Genomic DNA, 20,176 nt, shown 5'->3' with positions numbered 1-20,176 from the left:
TCGAGGATGACTGTCATCTGGAGTCGGACAGGGGGGAAGAATGGTCTCTCAGCAAATGTATCACTCGCCTGCATGTATGGCTAATGGCCTCCCCTACGACTACTGCACGTCTACTGCTCACATGACTGACTGCGTACTGCCCCTTAGATTTCCTGTCTTTCCCTTTTAAGGCTGCAGCCAGGTGCCGGTGCCATGTGCAAGTTCTGCTGATAACTGGGGCCGTGTGCAAACGATGTGTCATTTGCCTGGTGGTCAGCAATCGGTTGCCTCTTCCCTGGTGTCCTGTGGAAAGACAATTCAGGCAGCTTAATTTGCCTTTAGAAAGGTTGTTTTAAGCAGCTTAGTTGGGCTAAGCTGCTTGAGGGAGCGGCATTCAGTCTCGTATCTCTGCCTTTTTTTATCCGTGTCATCTCAATATCTGTTCCAGGTAAAAAGAAGGGCAGATCAAAATGTTGATAACTTTGCTCTGATATCTAGGTCAACTACGACAGCAACTCTACTCTTGATAAACAAAGGGCAAATTAGGTGGGGGTGAGGCATGCTGTGCAGCAACTTCTTGTAAGTTATAATAATATATATATATATATATATATATATATATATATATATATCTATATATCTATCTATATATATATATATATATATATATATATATATATATATATATATATATATATATATATATATATATATATATAAATTTCTGACTCACATCAGGACCGAAACCAGGTCTTTCAATTAAAGGCAAGGGCACTGCCCACTAGGCCATACAAGTCAAAAGAAGTTGGAACCTGAGAGCAACTGCACCCAAGGAATTACCTGGGCAAGCTAAACTGCTTGCATACCAGTGAGTTTTCCCCAACTTCCCGACTCAGCAATGACCCAATTGACAGCATTTCATTCGAATTATCCCTTCTGAGTGAATAAGATAGAAATAATCAACACACAATCACGTGTGGAACAGAAATAAATTTCTGATTCACATCAGGATCGAACCCAGGTCTTTCAATTGAAAGGCAAGGGAGCTGCCCACTAGGCCATACAAGTCAAAAGAAGTTGGAACCTGAGAGCAACTGCACCCAAGGAATTACCTGGGCAAGCTAACTGTGAAGCGGGCCGCCATTTTTTTCCTACGACAAAACTGTGCCCTACATCCTATTACAGTGGAAGCATCCATACAAGGGCTAACTAGAATTCATCCTCACTTTCTAACTATGGGAGCATATCACAAGTCAAGAAGTTATGTGTCTGAATAGGGGGGAGTTTTGCCCATTCTGTTTTCTGTAATTCTCTCATCTTCCCATCTTGAAGTTTTCTGTTCTTGTGAATCTCATAGTGACTTAACGTCCCTTGCTGATAAGCTACCTTTGCCGAATGTAATAAGTGAACTAAGTGCCTCCTCCAGCCTTAGACTTTGTCCATTTCATATGATAGGACTACACATGGTAATTCTAATATTCAACAAAGCCCCTCTGCATTTCAGGGGACGCTTTTACGTGACTACTGCGTCCACACTCCCGTTCCAAATTTTCTGAATAAGCTCCCTCTGCTGTGGAGTCTACGTCCACATTTAACTCCGTTGCCAACGTGGAACATGCTATCCTTATAATTTAACTGAACTGGATCTAATTACTCCTATATAAACAGGTGTATTCATACTGTATATGTTTCCCCCTTTATTCATTTGTGATTAATTGTGAGCCCCTTTATGAATTAATTGTACTTAATTTTCGTTCTGTTTTGTGCAAATAAAACCCTAGAATTGTATCATCCGGGTCCCACTGGTGACCTTTCCACTCCATTCCCCCTTTCCATTACAAGTAGCAAGCCAAGTAATAACAAGGCTAAACAAATATTGAACACTGTATTGCTTCTCCGGCTCAACTTGTAACTATTTATATATATATATATTATATATATATATATATATATATATATATTTATATTATATATATATATATATATATATATATATATATATATATATATATATATATATATATATATATATATATATATATATATACATAGTTACAAGTTTGAGCGGAGAAGCAATACAGTGTTCAATATTTGTTTAGCCTTGTTATTACTTGGCTTGCTACTTGTAATGGAAGGGGGAATGGAGTGGAAAGGTCACCAGTGGGACCTGGATGATACAATTTAGGGTTTTTATATATATATATATATATATATATATATATATATATATATATTTATATACACAAACACACAAACATCAAGCTACAAAAACCTTTGTCTCATATTAGGAGAAGATGAATGATTTCGCAATGTTACATATATATTGTTCTGATTGCGTTCCATACGATTTTCTGGTAAAGACGTGTACCTTTTGAGCAATATGAACAAATGTTGCACTGAAGCACATGATAAGTGTGACATGATTAAGACTGTATTGCTCTGATCATGTTTTGTCCTGATTGCGTTCAAAACACTTTGCTCACAAAGTGATGTCATTTTTCTTCTTCTAGAATTTTCTCTTATATCTCGTTCCCAGAATGCCTTAATAATGACGTCACCTGATTATTTCATTTCTTGCTGGAATCCTAAAGCTTGTTGATTCTGCTTTCAGAGACTGTTTGTGTTGGTTCCCTCGCTCTCTCTCTCTTTCTTCAAAAGAGAGAAATTATTAACGAGAGTGTTAGTGTGGTCGCTGGTATTAATCTTAGCTTTTGAGGTCTGAATATAGGAAAAGCTGTAATGGCGCCTAACAAAAAAGTGTTTTGTGAATCTCAATCAGCTGCATTTCAGGTGATTTTGCAAAGGTTTTCACAAGCTTGTGTAAGATAAAGTGAATCTTATTTATTATTACCATTGTATAATAAGGTATATTCAGAGAATTTTTGCCTTAGTGAAATTATTATTGGTAAATCTTTTGTGTATTTTTGTGTTCTTGTGTTTACAATCTCTTAATTTTTCACATTTTTTATATTTGTGATTTAAAATTTATTTACATAGTATTTTAGATATTTCTTAATAATTTAAGATTGCACACTTGATTTAATTTTCATTTATTAAGATTTCTTTTTCAAATCTTGAGTAGTTCTTGATAGTTTAAATTTTACTTGATTAATTCAATTTCTTGGTAAATTAAAGTTCTTGATTTAGTTTTGTTTAATAATTTAATTCAAGAATTAGTAAAATTTTGCGTTGTTTTCAAGTAATAGTAAATTTTTTCAGATTGTGAATTCTAATGATAAATTTTGAATTTAAAAATAAATCTTTATTTGAAAAAAAAAAAAGTGTTTCATTTACTGACCATCAGTGAATAGGATTAATTGTGAGCATAAGGCAAAGTGATAAACATGTTTTGTTCCTATAATTTTGCTGAAGTGAATTAAGACCAGGGAAACAGTTAAAGTTGTTTATGGAGTGATGCCCTTTTACTCTAGTATATTTCTTGTTTAATTGTTGATACCTCACACTTGTTTTGATAAACTTAATTTGATTTTTCACGTGATTAATGAGCTTTTTAAGGGATCACTGTTACCTTCAGAGTACTCAGTCGTAATTTTTATTGTTATGAGAGTTCAGGTATCTGGCTGAAGTGAGGTAAAATTTTTAATTCTGTGATTAGTTGTGTAATAACCAGGTACTTGGAACACATTGTGACAATATATATAATATATATATATATAAATATAAATATATATATATATATATATATATATATATATATATATATATATATATATATATATATATATATATATATATATATGGAAGGGCATTATAATTGATAAGTAGTTCGTCATCTCATGGGATCAAACGGCTAACACGAGAACCAACGATGCCCAGTGATGTGCCTTAAACCATTCGGTTACCAAGAATGGTTAAAGGTGCGTCACTGAACGTCGCAGGTTCCTGTGTCAGCGGTTCGAGGCCATGAGATGAAGGACCACTTATCAATTATAATTCCCCTCTGGTATATATATATATATATATATATATATATATATATATATATATATATATATATATATATATATATATATATAAGTGAATGTTTGTATATTTGTTTGGATTCTATAGAATTCCGAACCGCTTGACAGACCAAGACAAAATTTTGCACATGGCCTCTATGTCACACCAGAAAGGTTTATAATTCAAAATCAAACCCATATCCCGTGACAGACATACAAACACAGACAAAACAAATGAAATTTTCTTTTTATGTCACCTTTTTCTTCAGTTTCCTGGGTTAATTCTCATTTTTCACCTGACGCTCCTCCTTTTTTTTCCAGGTGCTGTCAGACGTATGATTTCATTAAACTCCTCCCACTGCAAACTCTATAATCAGTTTAGTACATCCAAAAAATTAAACATATGTATTTGACTGTACTAGAGTTACTTCATTTAGTCATAAAGCATTGTAATCCGAAATATAACTTCTACCACCACACCAATCTGACCTTAAAGTTCTCGCCACGGAAAAGAGTAGTAACAGACCGTATGTTTATGTAGCAGGCTTACCCCCTCATTAAAAAACTGCTCGCGTTAAAATCACCACATTTTTTTTCAGTGTTCATCTAAAGCCAAATGTATCTTAATCATACCCTGCCAATAAAATACAAATTTTTAGGTTCCTTGTGGTAACACCATCATTGCATCTAAGTACTTAATCCACAAAAAAAAAAAAACTGGCAGTTACGGGCGCACATGCGCATTAGTACACCAAATGATTCTGTGAAAGATCTACCCCTTCATTAAAAAATTACTTGAGACAAAAGTACCACATTTTTTTCTGTGTTCATCTTAAGCTAAACATATCCTAATTAAACACTGCCAATAAAATACAAATTCTTAAGTACTTTGAGGTATTACCATCATCATATCCAGAGTGAATTTCCTTCGATTTGTTGTGCAGTGAATTTCACGTAATTGATAAAAGGTCCATCTACTGTTGAAAGGGAGACACCTTTCCCCCCCACCACACACAAATACACAGACACACCCGAGTACGAATCGTAGGAGTACAGTATTAGATCTTTGATTTATTGTCTTTGTTGTTTGATGTTTATTCTTTTCTAACAGGGGAACGTAACTTCCTTTCCCCTTTATATCGACAAATTCTGTATAAGCAAACTAAATGATTCTGTGACAAAACTACCTCCTCATTAAAAAATTACTCGACGAAATTATCACATTTTTTCAGTGTTCATCTTCAGCCAAACGTATCTTAATTATACCTTGACAATAAAATACAAATTCTTAAATACCTTGAGGTATTACCATCACCATATCTAAGTACTTAATCCACTAAAAAATCACCATATATCAACAATTTCTATATTAGACCATTCAGACTTTGGCCTATAGTTTCCCTCAGATACGCCAAAGGAAACTGAAACAGTTGCAGCTCTTTTTACGGTGTCTAAAATTATCATGATAATAATTTAATATTTATATATGAAAAGCTTAAGTGTAATGTTATATGTTTCATTTTTTTTTAGCTAAGCATTCCTTGAGATATTCTGGGCAAGGGTAAATTCGAATCAGTGCCTATGTATTCACGAGTCAGTGCTGACAAACGCCCATCATCAGCCTCGCTTCCCATGGAAACAGAGGGCATCATTCCTCGGGTGATGTTCTTGCCATGGCGGAATGTTCTGATAACCGGAAGTCGTCAAGTTCTGGAGGAATATTCGTTTGCGAGTTTGCTCTCATTGGCGTGTCATAGGAAGTGTGAATTTTCCAGTTTGAGTACAGTCTTGATTTCCTAGTGAAAAGATCCGCTTTGCTGGAAGACTTTGCGTACTACCTGTGAGGTGAGCTTAGACTTTGTTTTTCAAAAAACCTGAGTGGGTTTTAATAACTTTGTTTAAAATGTACTGTTCTTTGCACTGTTACCATGCTTTGAATATCTTTTTCCCCATTTATTTTTATTTTCCATGTCTCTTTGTTTTTTATTGATTTTCCTGAATTTTAATTTTGCCATGTTTTATTGTGTATATTTTTGGGAGATATCCACATTTATTTTTCTCTGTGCTTATTTTTAAAAGTTCTGTTTTTCCCTTTATTTCCTCAGATATATTGAATAGAGGTCAAATAAATGGAAGAGAATGTGACTTATCATGACTTCAGTCGTGTTAGACTCATTTGACTCTTATGATGTAGAGACTCAGTTAGTTGAAGTTGATAGCACCATGTTATATATTAATTGGACTTATTTTTGGGTTGTCATTTCTGGGATATAGCTATCCACATTACATTTATATTTTACTCCAAGTCTTTTGCTATGTTAGACTATGGAATAAACTATATTTTTGTAGACATGTTTTTGCTGTTCTTCCTTGGTTCAGTTAGTGACTTGAGAGAGAGAGAGAGAGAGAGAGAGAGAGAGAGAGAGAGAGAGAGAGAGAGAGAGAACTGTACTTAGCTCAGTCTCACACTGGCCAACGCTACCGTGATTCCTTTCGGAGTTCCGGGATAAAAGTTAATTAAGTCATTGACCTTATAACAGATGTGGTAAGAGGTTATGGCCTTATTTGACCTTGTATAACATATAGACAACGGACACTGTATCTTAATAACTCTTGGATATTCTGAAGCTGTTTGTCAAGCTAGCAACCTACCATAGTAGGTTTTATTTTCTCTTCCCCTTCTATTCACCCTCCCCTCCCCTAAACCTTCCTTACCCCTACATTTCCCCTCCCTTCCCCTATCTTCTCACTTCTTTTCCCTTTCCCCCCTCCTTCTTCCCTATTTCCTCCCCCTCCCCATACCCTCTGCCCTCCCACTGCCTGTATACTGTTATTCAGAATTTTACCAGCCGGGTTGGTCAGCTAGTATATACATATATATATATATATATATATATATATGTATATATATATATATATATATATATATATATATATATATATATATATATATATATATATATATATATATGTATATACATATATATAGATATATAATATACAGTATATATATATATATATATATATATATATATATATATATATATATATATATATATATATATATATATATATATATGTATGTATACGTATATTATTTCGAGGTAGAGCGAATTGGATATTAAACGACACTTGGAGCTCAATTTTTGTGTATAAAAAATCACAGTGTGATATAAATTTATTCACATATATATATATATAATATAAAGGAAGTATACCTTAGTTTAACCAGACCACTGAGCTGATTAACAGCTCTCCTGGGGCTGGCCCGAAGGATTAGACTTATTTTACGTGGCTAAGAACCAATTGGTTATTACCTAGCAACGGGACCTACAGCTTATTGTGGAATCCGAACCACATTATATCGAGAAATGAATTTCTATCACCCGAGATAAATTCCTCTAATACTTCATTGGCCGGCCGGAACTCGAATGCCGGCCCAGCAGAGGTCTAGCTGAGAACTATACCGACCCGTCCAACGAGGAACTGTATATATATATATATATATATATATATATATATATATATATATATATATATATATATATATATATATATCTATATATATATATATATATATATATATATATATATATATATATATATATATATATATATATATTCTCACAAAATAGTTTGATATCGAATTCATTACACCTTGGCAATAACTTACGCCCAAAAGAAATTGCAACGGATTTACCCCTTTGGGTGTAAATTATTCCTAAGGCATAGGCAATTCCACATCATCAGGCGTCGTTTGTGTTTTAATTCTTGTGATTGTAAAAGAGCCAAACGTTGTTTATAAATGGCAAAAATGTACACAATTATACAGTATATATATATATATATATATATATATATATATATATATATATATATATATATATACTTACACACATATACATATCTGTTATACATATGTTATATATGTGTATATAGTATATATAATATATATATATATGTACAGTATATATATATATATATATATATATATATATATATATATATATATATATATATATATATATATATATATATATATATATATATATATATATATATATATATATATATATATATATATATATATATATAAAATACACACACACACACACACACACACACACATATATATATATATATATATATATATATATATATATATATATATATATTATATATACATATATGTGAGTCCATGAATGTATTCAACTACCAAAGATTAATTCAGCTAACAGAACAAGGAATAAAGGTCGAGTCCCTGGCAGGAATAAATCCATCTATAATGTAAATATTCATGCAAAGAAAGGAGCCAAGTATTTAAGGTGCTTCGCATGGAGTATCGCAAATGCGTTGGAAACTACCCCACAACGGACTGTTAACTTTAGCTTTATGGTGTAAGCTAAAGACACTAAAAGATTGTTTTCCCAAATCTCTAATGCACAGTCTGTCTTTGCTGCCAGAATTGTTTAGCTGCCCCAGTTTTTCCTTTACTTCGTGTTGCATTTCATCTTTTTGTATAAATAAGATTAATGATCGCCATGAGAATGTGTTATACAAAAAAGTTGGAGGCTGTTTTCTTCAGGCGTTTGTTCCTAATGACATAAGACGGACGAAGGTGGTATTTAATGAAAGGTGAAAGGACCTTACGTTGTTTCGGTCCTGGTCGTTTCGGCCGTAAGTCACTTTAGGCCGTAACATCCAAAACAACGTAAGACGTTATGTTTATGGTATTTACCGTTATGTTTATGGTATTTACCATTATTATTTCATGTTTTAGGTACATCCCCAAGGGGCTGGTACTAAACACGGCGCCCATTTTGCACGTAAACGTGCTTACGGCCGAAACGACCCGAATGCACATGTTTCACAGCATAACTCATCATTTTCGTTTTTTAATCGCATTTCCGTTGCGCCCTTCTTAATCTGCATTATTCTTACTGCTGGTATGAATCTTTTTTTGATGAAACGTATTCTTTTTTTTACCTTGCTTTTAAAGTATGTTTTCCTTATTCAGCTCAGAAAAATCTTTTGTCACGGCCAGCCTCTAATGTGAAATAATCAAAACATTGACATCAAGCCGTTGCCTTATACGCGCACGAACATAATAATTAGCTTATTTATGCTAATGGAAAGACAATATGCCGACATAAATATACATTAGTTCTCAGTGGACATATGAATAAGATATATAAATCAAGTAAAGGTTACTTACTACCACTGATTTAATTTGTCTCAATCTGAAAGTTGATTAAAACTCAAAGCGCCAAGATTTTAGACAGTTCTCTGTTGCGAAAAGTTACGCAAAGGATTCTTTGGTAATGACTGAATTATTTTCAGTATGCTGCAGGAGCCTGTGTGGCTGACAACAGGTCATTTGCGTAAAATAGATGAACCGGCATAAATTCCAGTTCAGAGGTTCGAATTATGACCTTGTTGGGTACAATTGCTTAGTCAGGAAGGTAGTCTGAAGACCGTTATTCATTAACTATCTCAAATGTTTTATGGCTTTCTTTCGAAGAGGCAGCTACCACAACAGCTACAACGGTAGCGATGTAACAGACGCTATGAAGTGTTCAAATGTATTTTGACGAATATACTTCCATTATTCAGTAACTCATTAAATTTGGCATTGTCTTTAATGCAATTCCACCGTCATTAAGCTAATGAAAGATGATTATAATGATATACTGCACTCATTTTCTTTTGCACATGACGTGTTAAGCATCCAAGTACCTCTGAAGATAAGTTGATTGCCATTTCCCTTCTCCAATAATAAATATCCTTCCAAAATTCCAGAGGATGCGAATCTGACTCTAATTGGGAGCTCTTCGAAAAAAAAAGAAAAAAAAAAAACGATGCCACTTAGTGTGTGAGGAAGCGAGATTTGGAGGTCGGTAGTTTACGCAAGGTTTGGTGTTTTTTTGCAGGCACGGTGAAGCCAGGCTGCTAGTTTGTGGTTTCTGCAAGGTTCTTAAGTTGTTTTATAAACCGTTGCTTTCTGTATCAAAACTATAAATGCATCCTATATGAACTCCCAGAAACTCTTGGTTTTACGTAGGATATTCCTTGTACACTAGACAAATAGCTCTGCGAGTAATCCTTTAAAACTGTAGTTTTCGTTGTTAATATATCGAGGCTAATCTAGCAAAGCTACAGAGAGAGAGAGAGAGAGAGAGAGAGAGAGAGAGAGAGAGAGAGAGAGAGAGAGAGAGAGAGAGAGAGGACGTAAAATATTATTGTACTTCTCATTTTGGCCGATCCTGAACCTTTATTATATGCACGAAACACGAGAGAGAAGGACAAAGAAAGTGGCCCACCAGAGATCATGAACAGGTGAGTCACTTACCCGGGTAAAATTGCCAGAAGGCAAGCCAGTTGCATTGTAACTTTGGCAAGGATCCTGAAACCCAGCTTTATTGTTTGGGTGATCTGAAATGAGACTATTTTTTTAAATAGTCAATTTACTCTGCCTTATTACGACAGTCCCACTAGGAATGTAAGAATAATATTCACCTTGGACAATATTTTCAGAGATAAATCAATACACATCATCCTAGGGTAACTAGTTTATTTAAAGGCTGTTACGTCATTCTGCAAAATAAAATGTTAAAAAATCATCGAATAGTTTTCATCAACGGATTCTTAGATTACACAATTCACTTACATATTCAAAGGTATGCCAGCAGTTATTGAATATTTTTCAGACACTTTTAGAGATTTTATGGAATGCAAATCGTGTACAGTACTTCAAAGGTATACGGTAACTCGATATAGTCTTTTGATAATCGAGGAATTACCTTATAATAGTAAAATAAAAGCGATTCGTTTTATTTCTTGTAGTGTCCTAGAAACAAATGTAAAGCTCAAATTTCATCATGGAGGGATCATACGTTTGGCAACAAAGCTTATAAAGGTAGTTTGACAAACATCCTGGGTGCTGTCTTATAATGGCAACTCAGTTCACTGGGAATGAAAGATGTCCTTAATGTGAAAGTTCTTGCCTGTCCAGAACAAGGGAATTTCGGCGAGATATCTTACTGGTGATGGAAATCATTCATTAATATCAAATAACCAGTCAGGAAGTACTGCATATATCTTGATTGGTTGTTACAATGACATCACTGATTAAAATCAAGTTACCAACCAGGAATTTTATTGGCTGATTTAATTTATGATATAACTGGTTATTGTGAAAATACCATGCGATAACTTGGATAATTGAAAAATGGAAGCATATCTCTTTCTTTACAAAATCAATGAAACTAAACTTACCTCGTTTCCGAATTCCAAGAGTTGGACTTGAAACCGACCTCATGAAGTAGGCAATGAATTCTGATCCCTGACGAGAATTTATTAGTGATGTAATGCATCATCCCATTTAGGAATTTTGCCTAAAATGTTACGGCTAACACACCTTAACACTTAGGAGACCAGAGAAGAACTGAGTAAGAATGGGTACAATGCCTATAATTGACTCTATCGGAACCATAGGTGATTCGAACATCAAGTAACAGTTAACGTATACCACTTTTAACAATCGAATCCTACCAACTTTGTCATGGTCGGTAGTTAAGTCAAACAGCTTTTAATGCCGCTTATTAAAGAATGATTACCACTCGTTCAAGTCACTGCTCTTTTCCCACTGATGGAGGAGACAGAAAATGAAATAAAACTATTCACCATATGAATAGATCGGAGATTAGTGTTAACACAACAATAGTCATTTTTTCAGATTCTCGAAAAAGAGGGGTTAAATGATTAGTGACGCAGCTTCTCATCAGTTACCGAGCAGGGCTAGAGATTATAAATGCATAATCAATAGCAAATGGCAGCGCTTTATTGTTGTCAGAGTCAGCATTTTCTGTTGTTGGGTTAGAGAACAGCTGAGTAAAGTGTGTAACCGTTTTTGCAATATAATTTTTTGAAATAACATATCTGAGGGTACGCCTCGGCTATAAAGAATTTTTTTATTTAGTAAATTTGTGGAATATAGAACAATAAAAAGACAATTACGGCCAACCTTAACATTCTCTATATTATTTGGCCAGAGAGAGAGAGAGAGAGAGAGAGAGAGAGAGAGAGAGCTGCTACTGTGATCAACTGTTTGCTCTTAGTTTTGGTTTCTTACTCAATTTTATTATTAATTAATGTCCTTTTCAGAAAAAATATGTATATTCTATTGTTTTTATTCCGGGAACATCATAATGCGCTTAGTTTAATGAACAATTTAGTATTTTGAGCAAATATCTGTACTACAGTGTATGAGAAGCGTAATTCAAATGCACAAAAGTTTCTGTAACAGTTTTCGGATCATGTCAAGATTAGCGAAGCCAACATCTCCATGTCAAGAACAGCGAATCCAGTGATCCCCATGTAAAGAATGGCCAACCCTTTCCGGTCCGAACTCCAATTCTACATAAAGGCTAGTACTAAACACGGAGGAACAGTGATTCATCTACACTGTTTCGCCGTGTTTGGAAGCCTACTAGCCACTGGGGGTTCAAATGTATGTTGCCTTGTTTAGTACTAGCCCCCGAGGGATCAAATGCCTGGTACCGAAATGTTCATGTATAGAACGGCGAACCCGGTTACTCCCAGGTAAAGAATAACTAACCTAATAATCTTCTTGTAAAGAACAGCGAACTCTGCTGCGAGTGGGTTTGCTAATCTTGACATGATCCCAGTTTTCTTTGTGAGTCATTTGTTCTTAAAGTGTTGTGTTTTCTTTATTAAGATACTTTTCACTGCTTTCCAATATTCTTCACTGGTTTTACTTAACACATTCTCTGCCGTATAGAATCATAGATATATAAATGTAAGTGTGCAATATGAGAATGATGTAGATTTTGTGCATGGCTCTTATTTTGCTAGTCAGTATTCAAAGCAATATAACAGGTCTTTGGGACATTTTCAAATGAATCTGGAAATGTTTTCCATAAAATTATCGTTTCCCAATCTCATTATTCAATACTAAAACAATTTCAGACTATTCAATATGATATCTTAAGAGGCTCACATATTACCTGTATATGCCTTTGATATACATGTACAATTTGCAAGTTTTGTAAAAGTTAACAATTTCCTAATAAGTATCTAACGGTGTAAGTTTAATTTTTGAACCCGCGTCCAAGCAATCTAAAATATAATAGTTCTCATAATTACCAAGAAAACCGTTGGGTGCGCGTTTTTTTTTTTTTTTTTTTTTTTAAGGTTTGGAACCCTGCTCTGCAGAAAAGGACACTTATCCTTGTCTTGAAAATTAATTGTAAAATTAGGGCGTTTGGGATTAAAGAGGAAAAACAGTTATTTGGGATAAAGTGACGTCACCACCAAATAAAATGTGCTAAATTGTTCAGTCAGCTCACCCACATTGTAATAAACTCTGGATCTTTCCTAGATAGTGACCCCAAGGGTTTTAACCCAGTACGTATCCAACTTTGCGGCGTGTTTAGTACAAGCCCGTTGGGGATTACTGTAAAAACAAACAAAAGACCGTAAATATCATAAAGAAAATGATCCCCAATAAATATTAGTCCTAGATAACGACCCCCGAAAACCCTTGGGGGTCACTATCTAGGAAAGATCCTAAACTTTTCTTTGTTTGTTTAGAGTGGAGTGCTTGGACGATGAAATTCAGAATGAATTTTTTTATTATATGAACCATCACCATGCAAAACTATTTTATCTGCGGTATAGCATGGCTAATGAATACCTCGGTTAACTGGCCGAAAAGTGATTCGTCATGAGAAAAATTCTCAGAAGAAATGAACCGATGCAACGGCAAAAGGGAAAGAATAAAGTTCCTGCCAAGAGAAAGTTTTACTTTTACTTTTCAAACTGGACGCTAACTTAGATAGAAATGAGACAATCACGAAAATAATTTAAGGAATGATGGTGGTTCAAACAAAATCTTTTCATATATATATATATATATATATATATATATATATATATATATATATATATATATATATACAGTATATATATATATATATATATATATATATATATATATATATATATATATATATATATATATATATATATATATATATATATATATATATATATATATATATATATATATATATATATATATACAACATATACACACACACACACACACACACACATATATATATATATATATATATATATATATATATATATATATATATATATATATATATATACACCTACCTGTTATATAATTATAGGCCTATATATAAATTTATATATATACAGTATATATGTATATATATATGTACATCTGCTTATACATACAAACATTCACACACACACTATATATATATATATATATATATATATATATATATATATATATATATATATATATATATATATATATGTGTATATATATTACATGTATATACATATATATGTTTATATATACATATATATGTATATACATACATACATATATATATATATATATATATATATATATATATATATATATGTGTGTGTGTGTGTGTGTGTTTGTGTGTGCGTGTGTGCGTGTGTGTGTGCGTGTATGCACGCGCGGGTGCTAAAGTCAAGACTAACTGCGAAGAGATTTTTTAAATGACCAGCCGAGAGCCTCGGAGAAGCAGTGCATAAATGAAACATTCCTTCCCTGAACAGAAATACACGAAAAAACTCGGTCCCACTTCCAGAGAAACGAACGCTGAACATCGATAGCACTGTGTAAGTCTACCGGGTATGCAGCAGAAACGTGCCCTTGAGCAGAAAACAAGGGCCAGCTATTTTGTACTTCGCAGAACTGAATTGGCATGGAGGTGGCTTCTCCTGGAACATCGGAGCACAGCACAATAATAACCATGAAGCAATTAATGGAAATGTACCTGACTGTGGTATTTACTGGCTATTTGTATGTTAGGACCAGTGTGTATTTTTATTTCTGGCCGTTGTCAGGGTCACTAAGATAAATACTTGATACTAAAGGGAAAGACGGAAAAGGGACACTCACTGGGACATAATTTTTTAATGAATGTTTGTGCAAATGATTTCTGTGAATGGACATCAAGTCTTAACAGGACTCAGCACTCTGGGAGTTACTGCTCTAGGGACCATACGAAGAAGGAAAGTGTGAGAAAAATCCTCAGTGAAAAGAAGCGAGAAAGGGACATTTTAATTTAGCAACTAACTTGAGGGAAAGAAACATTAATAAAACAGGACAAACCTGATCTTTTGTGACGTAAATTTAGATGAAAATCAAGATGCCATAATATAATGATTGTCAATGAACACTTTTAAAAGAGTTTCTTCACTATAATGGTCAGATCAGCTAATCCCCTGAAGAAAGATATTCGAAGCTAACATATACAATAATTTCTTAGCGTCCTGTCTTCATAAATAGTTAAGACATATTAAATTTCGTCATATATTGATAACCGCTTCATGTGAAACGTCGAGGGAGAAAATGATTGCCTATTGCCTTCGTAGGTGTAATTTGAGCGGCCAAATATTAATTTTCTTAATTCCTACCTCAATTTATACCTTTTTCGTGAAGAACTAAGACCGTCCCTCGCCCTACCGCTGGGCTTTTAGAAAAGCCCTTCTCTCAAGGACACACAATTTTATTAGCAATGTTTTCTACTTGTTAGGCACGATCACAAAAACATTTTGGAAGACGGGAGGGTTTTAAAGGTCAAAATAACTGAAATTTGTCACGCTCGTATGTTCACGCAGCGAAATGTTAACTGTATGCATTTATATGAATATACACACGCTAGCGAGCGCGCGCGCACACACACACACACGCATAAATATGAATATACCTGTGTTTGAGCACATACACACATATATAATATACATATTTATATTTATAATACACACACACATATATATATATGCATATATATATATATATATATATATATATATATATATATATATATATATATATATATACATATCAGATAATGTCAAACTCCTTATCTTGGTGCTTTTTTTGTTTATATTTAATAACTGGGTAAGCATGAATTCCACCGAGCTGTTTGTGGATCCAGGCAGCTAAGTAATTATTGTACTTGAGTATATAATCTTATTTTCGCCTTGGATATTAGCATCCTCTCTCTCTCTCTCTCTCTCTCTCTCTCTCTCTGCGCATTTGTCTAGGTTCTTGTCTCTCTCCTAGTTCGACACATCCCTAAGTCTAACAATGCAGAGTACTTTATCTGATTAGCCAACCTAAACAATCAAGTCGCTATTTCGTTATGTGTTCTTTTCCTTAGTTTCCAAAGACGATATATGACAATTTTACAACTATCTTAAATTCCGAGGAATTCTCATGAAAATATTATTAGTCGCCCACTTTAAATTTAGTACTACTATTTCAGCTAATAACAAAAATATAATGTTTAAGATGAGAGAGAGAGAGAGAGAGAGAGAGAGAGAGAGAGGGGGCAGGAAGGAGGAAACGCAAAAATAGAAATTATTAATGTTCGTCATCTGAAAAATGATAAAGACATCTTTCTGCAAATGGAAAAACCGCTCGTAAACGTTCTCCCAAGTCCAGCAAGGAGCGTGTTGCGCGCATGTATATTTGCAATCTGCATTCAAAAGCACGATTGCCGGGCTGCATAAGGGAAGTGTCGCCGCCTACAGCCTCTTGCATTGCTTAGACAGGGGTTGGAGTCCAAGGATAAGACCGCGTGCATAGGTGGCGAGTGACGTAATGGGAGAAAGAGAAAGTAAAGTCATAATTCAACGAAAACGTGCCGGAGGGAAACGGTAAAGCGGGCGCGGTTTTCTTTTTCCTTTTCTGAAAGCTGTCAGGTTGCGAGAGACATTACCCTCTCTCACTCGTAAGCATTGGTGGACTGGACGTCTTCCGTCTTATCCGGTTTGACTGGATGTTTTGTAAATCATCGATACCTGAGAAATAAATTCGGCACACGTGTGATGTATTTTCAGTTATCAGGGGTTTGAAGTAGATTACGAAATTGGATGTGCATAATGAAAATGAACTTCTGATGTTTCTCAACCATCAAAGGAAAACAAAGAATATGAAAACACCTCTTTCAGACATGTTCACTATCCTGAATTTCTTCTTCTTCTTCTTCTTCTTCTTCTTCTTCTTCTTCTTCTTCTTCTTCTTCTTCTGAGAGAGAGAGAGAGAGAGAGAGAGAGAGAGAGAGAGAGAGAGAGAGAGAGAGAGAGAGAGATTCCATGCAAGTTCTCTAGCAAATAGATGGGAAAATTCAGCCACAAGATTACGGTACATTTTAGTTGCTTATGATGAAACGAACACTGACTAATAAGAATGAAATAAAGAAACAGATTTTTGAATATTATTTCCTGAACAATAAGGGCATTCCTAAAATAATTCACCGCTAAACATGCTCGTATCGTTGAAAGTGCAAGGAACTGGCTCTGCGTCAAAATACTTTCGAAGCCGGTTCCAGCGGGTACAAAGAGGAACTATTCTGAATCAGATCGTAGGTGAACCGAAGTTTCAGATTGAGGTACAAGCTAAACAAGCTACGGCTTCGGGCCTTACAACCCTCAGGACCTCACAAATTTTTAGAATCTGAGGTTATTACATAATCTCAGAGTCTTTTCAAGTGTACTATATAGTTTTTAAAATGGTTTCCATATCAGATCCTCATGTGTAGTTTTTACATGACTTTACTTACGCTTTATAACTCAGTAGGGTCTCAAAATATCGCCTTGTGGCATTCTGCTGAAGACTATTTCTTCTTTATGCGAATGTTTGCCATTTTCAATTTGTAATCTAAACGTTCTCGGATATTTCCGAAAGTATTCAGTAACATCGTCTGCAGCCTATATCCATTCCAAGTGTTCCGTAATCTCATTTCGAAAAATCAAGAAAACATTTCGTGTAATTTTTAAAAAATTTTCTTTATTGCTTTTAAAGTTGATTTTGATTACTTATTTTATCAGCAAATTGTGTATATATTAAAAATCTTGAATTCACAGTAAATGCATCAATTTAGAACATATTTGCAACATTTACTTTGAATACCTTACTATTCAGTAATTAAAAGGCATATGAATGTTTTTTTTTGGTGAGTTTGTGACTCGAAGTTCTGTTCTGGTTTGCATTGTTGTGATAAATGGGGTTTATAGCTTGCACTTGAACATTGCTAGACAGTAAAACTGATGAGACGTCTCTGTATGATACTTTATGCGAATTTCAGCTTTGTTCACGACTGTCGAAGATTTCATCGAACTGTACTCTTGTAATTATAATACGAAAAGAAGACAAATTAGGAGTTTGTTCAAGTACGCATCTGTGACTGGACTCTATCTGTGCCTCTCCAGTGCTTGAGATGAAAAATCACCCCAGGAAAATACACTTAGCCTAAGGGGAATACATTTTGGTAATGATATTGCCAAAATCGTTATTACGTTACTGTTTTCATAGATAAAGATGCTCCACGAAAGAGGTAATAGCATTTTATGAATAATGCAATATTGTTTAGAAAGATGTATAACAGCTATGTAACCACAAATGAGAACCCTTCTCCTTACCTGCTGCTGTGGACGCATGAAAGAGGTGGTTTTTAATAGGGGGGACAACCCCCGGTGGGTGGGCGGGTAGAGGAGGGCCTTGGCTTTGGACGCCCAAACAAGTTCGGGAGGGGGGTCACTCGTCAAGTCATGTAATTACCGCCTTGTTTGGGCCATACAGATTGAAGGAGCACCGGGAGCGACAGTGTGTAAAGATTTGGTTTTGTTGGATTGCGTTCTTCTGCCTTCCTATGTCTTTTCATGTAACACTGAGACTGCTGCTTTAGGATTATCAAATATACCAGCAGAATATACATAAAACAACACTATATACATCTTCACTGTTACACCTAGTGACTTCTGTATACTTAAAGGTATTTGAAAGACATTTTTGGTATACTGTAATGAATAAATTCTAGTTTCTATTAATTACTGCAATGGAATTCAGATTATTTTTATGTATAACTGTAGTTACTGTTTCCGTTAATATCATGTTTCACTTAAACTTGGTACCTAAAGATACCATAGCAAAATTGCAACATAGAAACAGAGAGACTTCTTTCATACGTCCACAGACTTAAACTTACTTATGTAATTAAGTTTTGTTTAGGGCATAAAAATAAACAAGAGTAGTCTAATAAAACCGGAAGATCTATAGCGGGGTGCGCTGCATCCAAGCGCTTAGGCTACTGAGGGGGCGCGGCGCAATGCAAAAACTTTCAAGAAACGCGGCTTTAGAGAATAAATTTCAGCTATTCTTCAATTTACAGTGTCTCACAAGATAACGGAAAGGGAGTAAAGAGGGATGGAAACAATTATCGAGTAATTTCACAAGGAAACAAAGAAAGAGCATAGTTAAACAAAAGCAACGGAAGAAACCAGCCCGAGTTTGAGCACAGTAATAAACTAAATTCAACAAGATCTCCATCAAAATAAGTACACAATGTAATGTTACTGAAGAGGTTAGGCATGAAAGGGTTTCATAAAGGGCTTCGACAGCTTCAGGTACAGATAAAACTCGCTCACACTTTCCATCAGGAGCCTTACATACAGTGTCAATCTCAACGATCATACATCCTCTGAACAGGTCAACAGACCCTTCCATTTAAAGGCTCGATGTTGACACTGTATAATCTTGTCTTCCTGGAAATGCACAAGCCCCGACACCAAGACAAAATGATAGCCCTTGAACATTGTCTTCTGTAATGAAAACATCTGAACCCATCTCGAAGGCAGACTGAGAATAAAACTTTTAACACAAAGTAGTACTTTTACTTAATTTTATTTCTTTGATATTCAAATCTTCATTGGAAATGGAAGAATATTTATCCTCTAGTATATCAAGATGGTAATTAATATTGCATCTTATCAAAAACTGAGGGGATTAACTGTTTGTCACCTATATAACTGACGGTCGAAAATTACTACTACATGAACAAACGGGCCAAAATATCGTTGCATTTTATTTGCAACACTAACAAGGGAATGGGTATTATAAGAATAAAGCACTGAAGAAAACTCAAGTCATAATAAAACAGACATACATAAGGTAGTTGTGAGTTCCAAATGGATAGATTAAGTCGCAACATAGGTACATAATAAAATTTACAGTTTCTTGGATGGCATCAATTCAAAACAAGGGACCAGCAAAGTCTAAGCAAGTGGTGGCAAAGAGAGGGGGAAATGCGCTCTTACTTCAGGTAAGAATACAACATGCTGTTCCAAAACCACAG

At 34.5% G+C, this 20,176-nt stretch overlaps 1 protein-coding gene across 1 annotated transcript in view; it reads left to right on the top strand.

Moving 5' to 3' along the window:
• The first annotated feature begins 10,269 nt into the window (after nt 1-10,269).
• LOC136829008 (fibroin heavy chain-like) overlaps nt 10,270-20,176 on the top strand; it is a 29,605-nt gene continuing 19,698 nt past the window's right edge. Inside the window, exon 1 of the mRNA XM_067087401.1 lies at nt 10,270-10,277. Coding sequence (XP_066943502.1) covers nt 10,270-10,277 — 8 coding nt within the window. The remainder of the gene's footprint in view (nt 10,278-20,176) is intronic.

The sequence above is a fragment of the Macrobrachium rosenbergii genome, chromosome 43 (assembly GCF_040412425.1).
Source record: "Macrobrachium rosenbergii isolate ZJJX-2024 chromosome 43, ASM4041242v1, whole genome shotgun sequence".
NCBI lineage: Eukaryota > Metazoa > Arthropoda > Malacostraca > Decapoda > Palaemonidae > Macrobrachium > Macrobrachium rosenbergii.
This window is presented reverse-complemented; position numbering and strand designations above follow the sequence as displayed.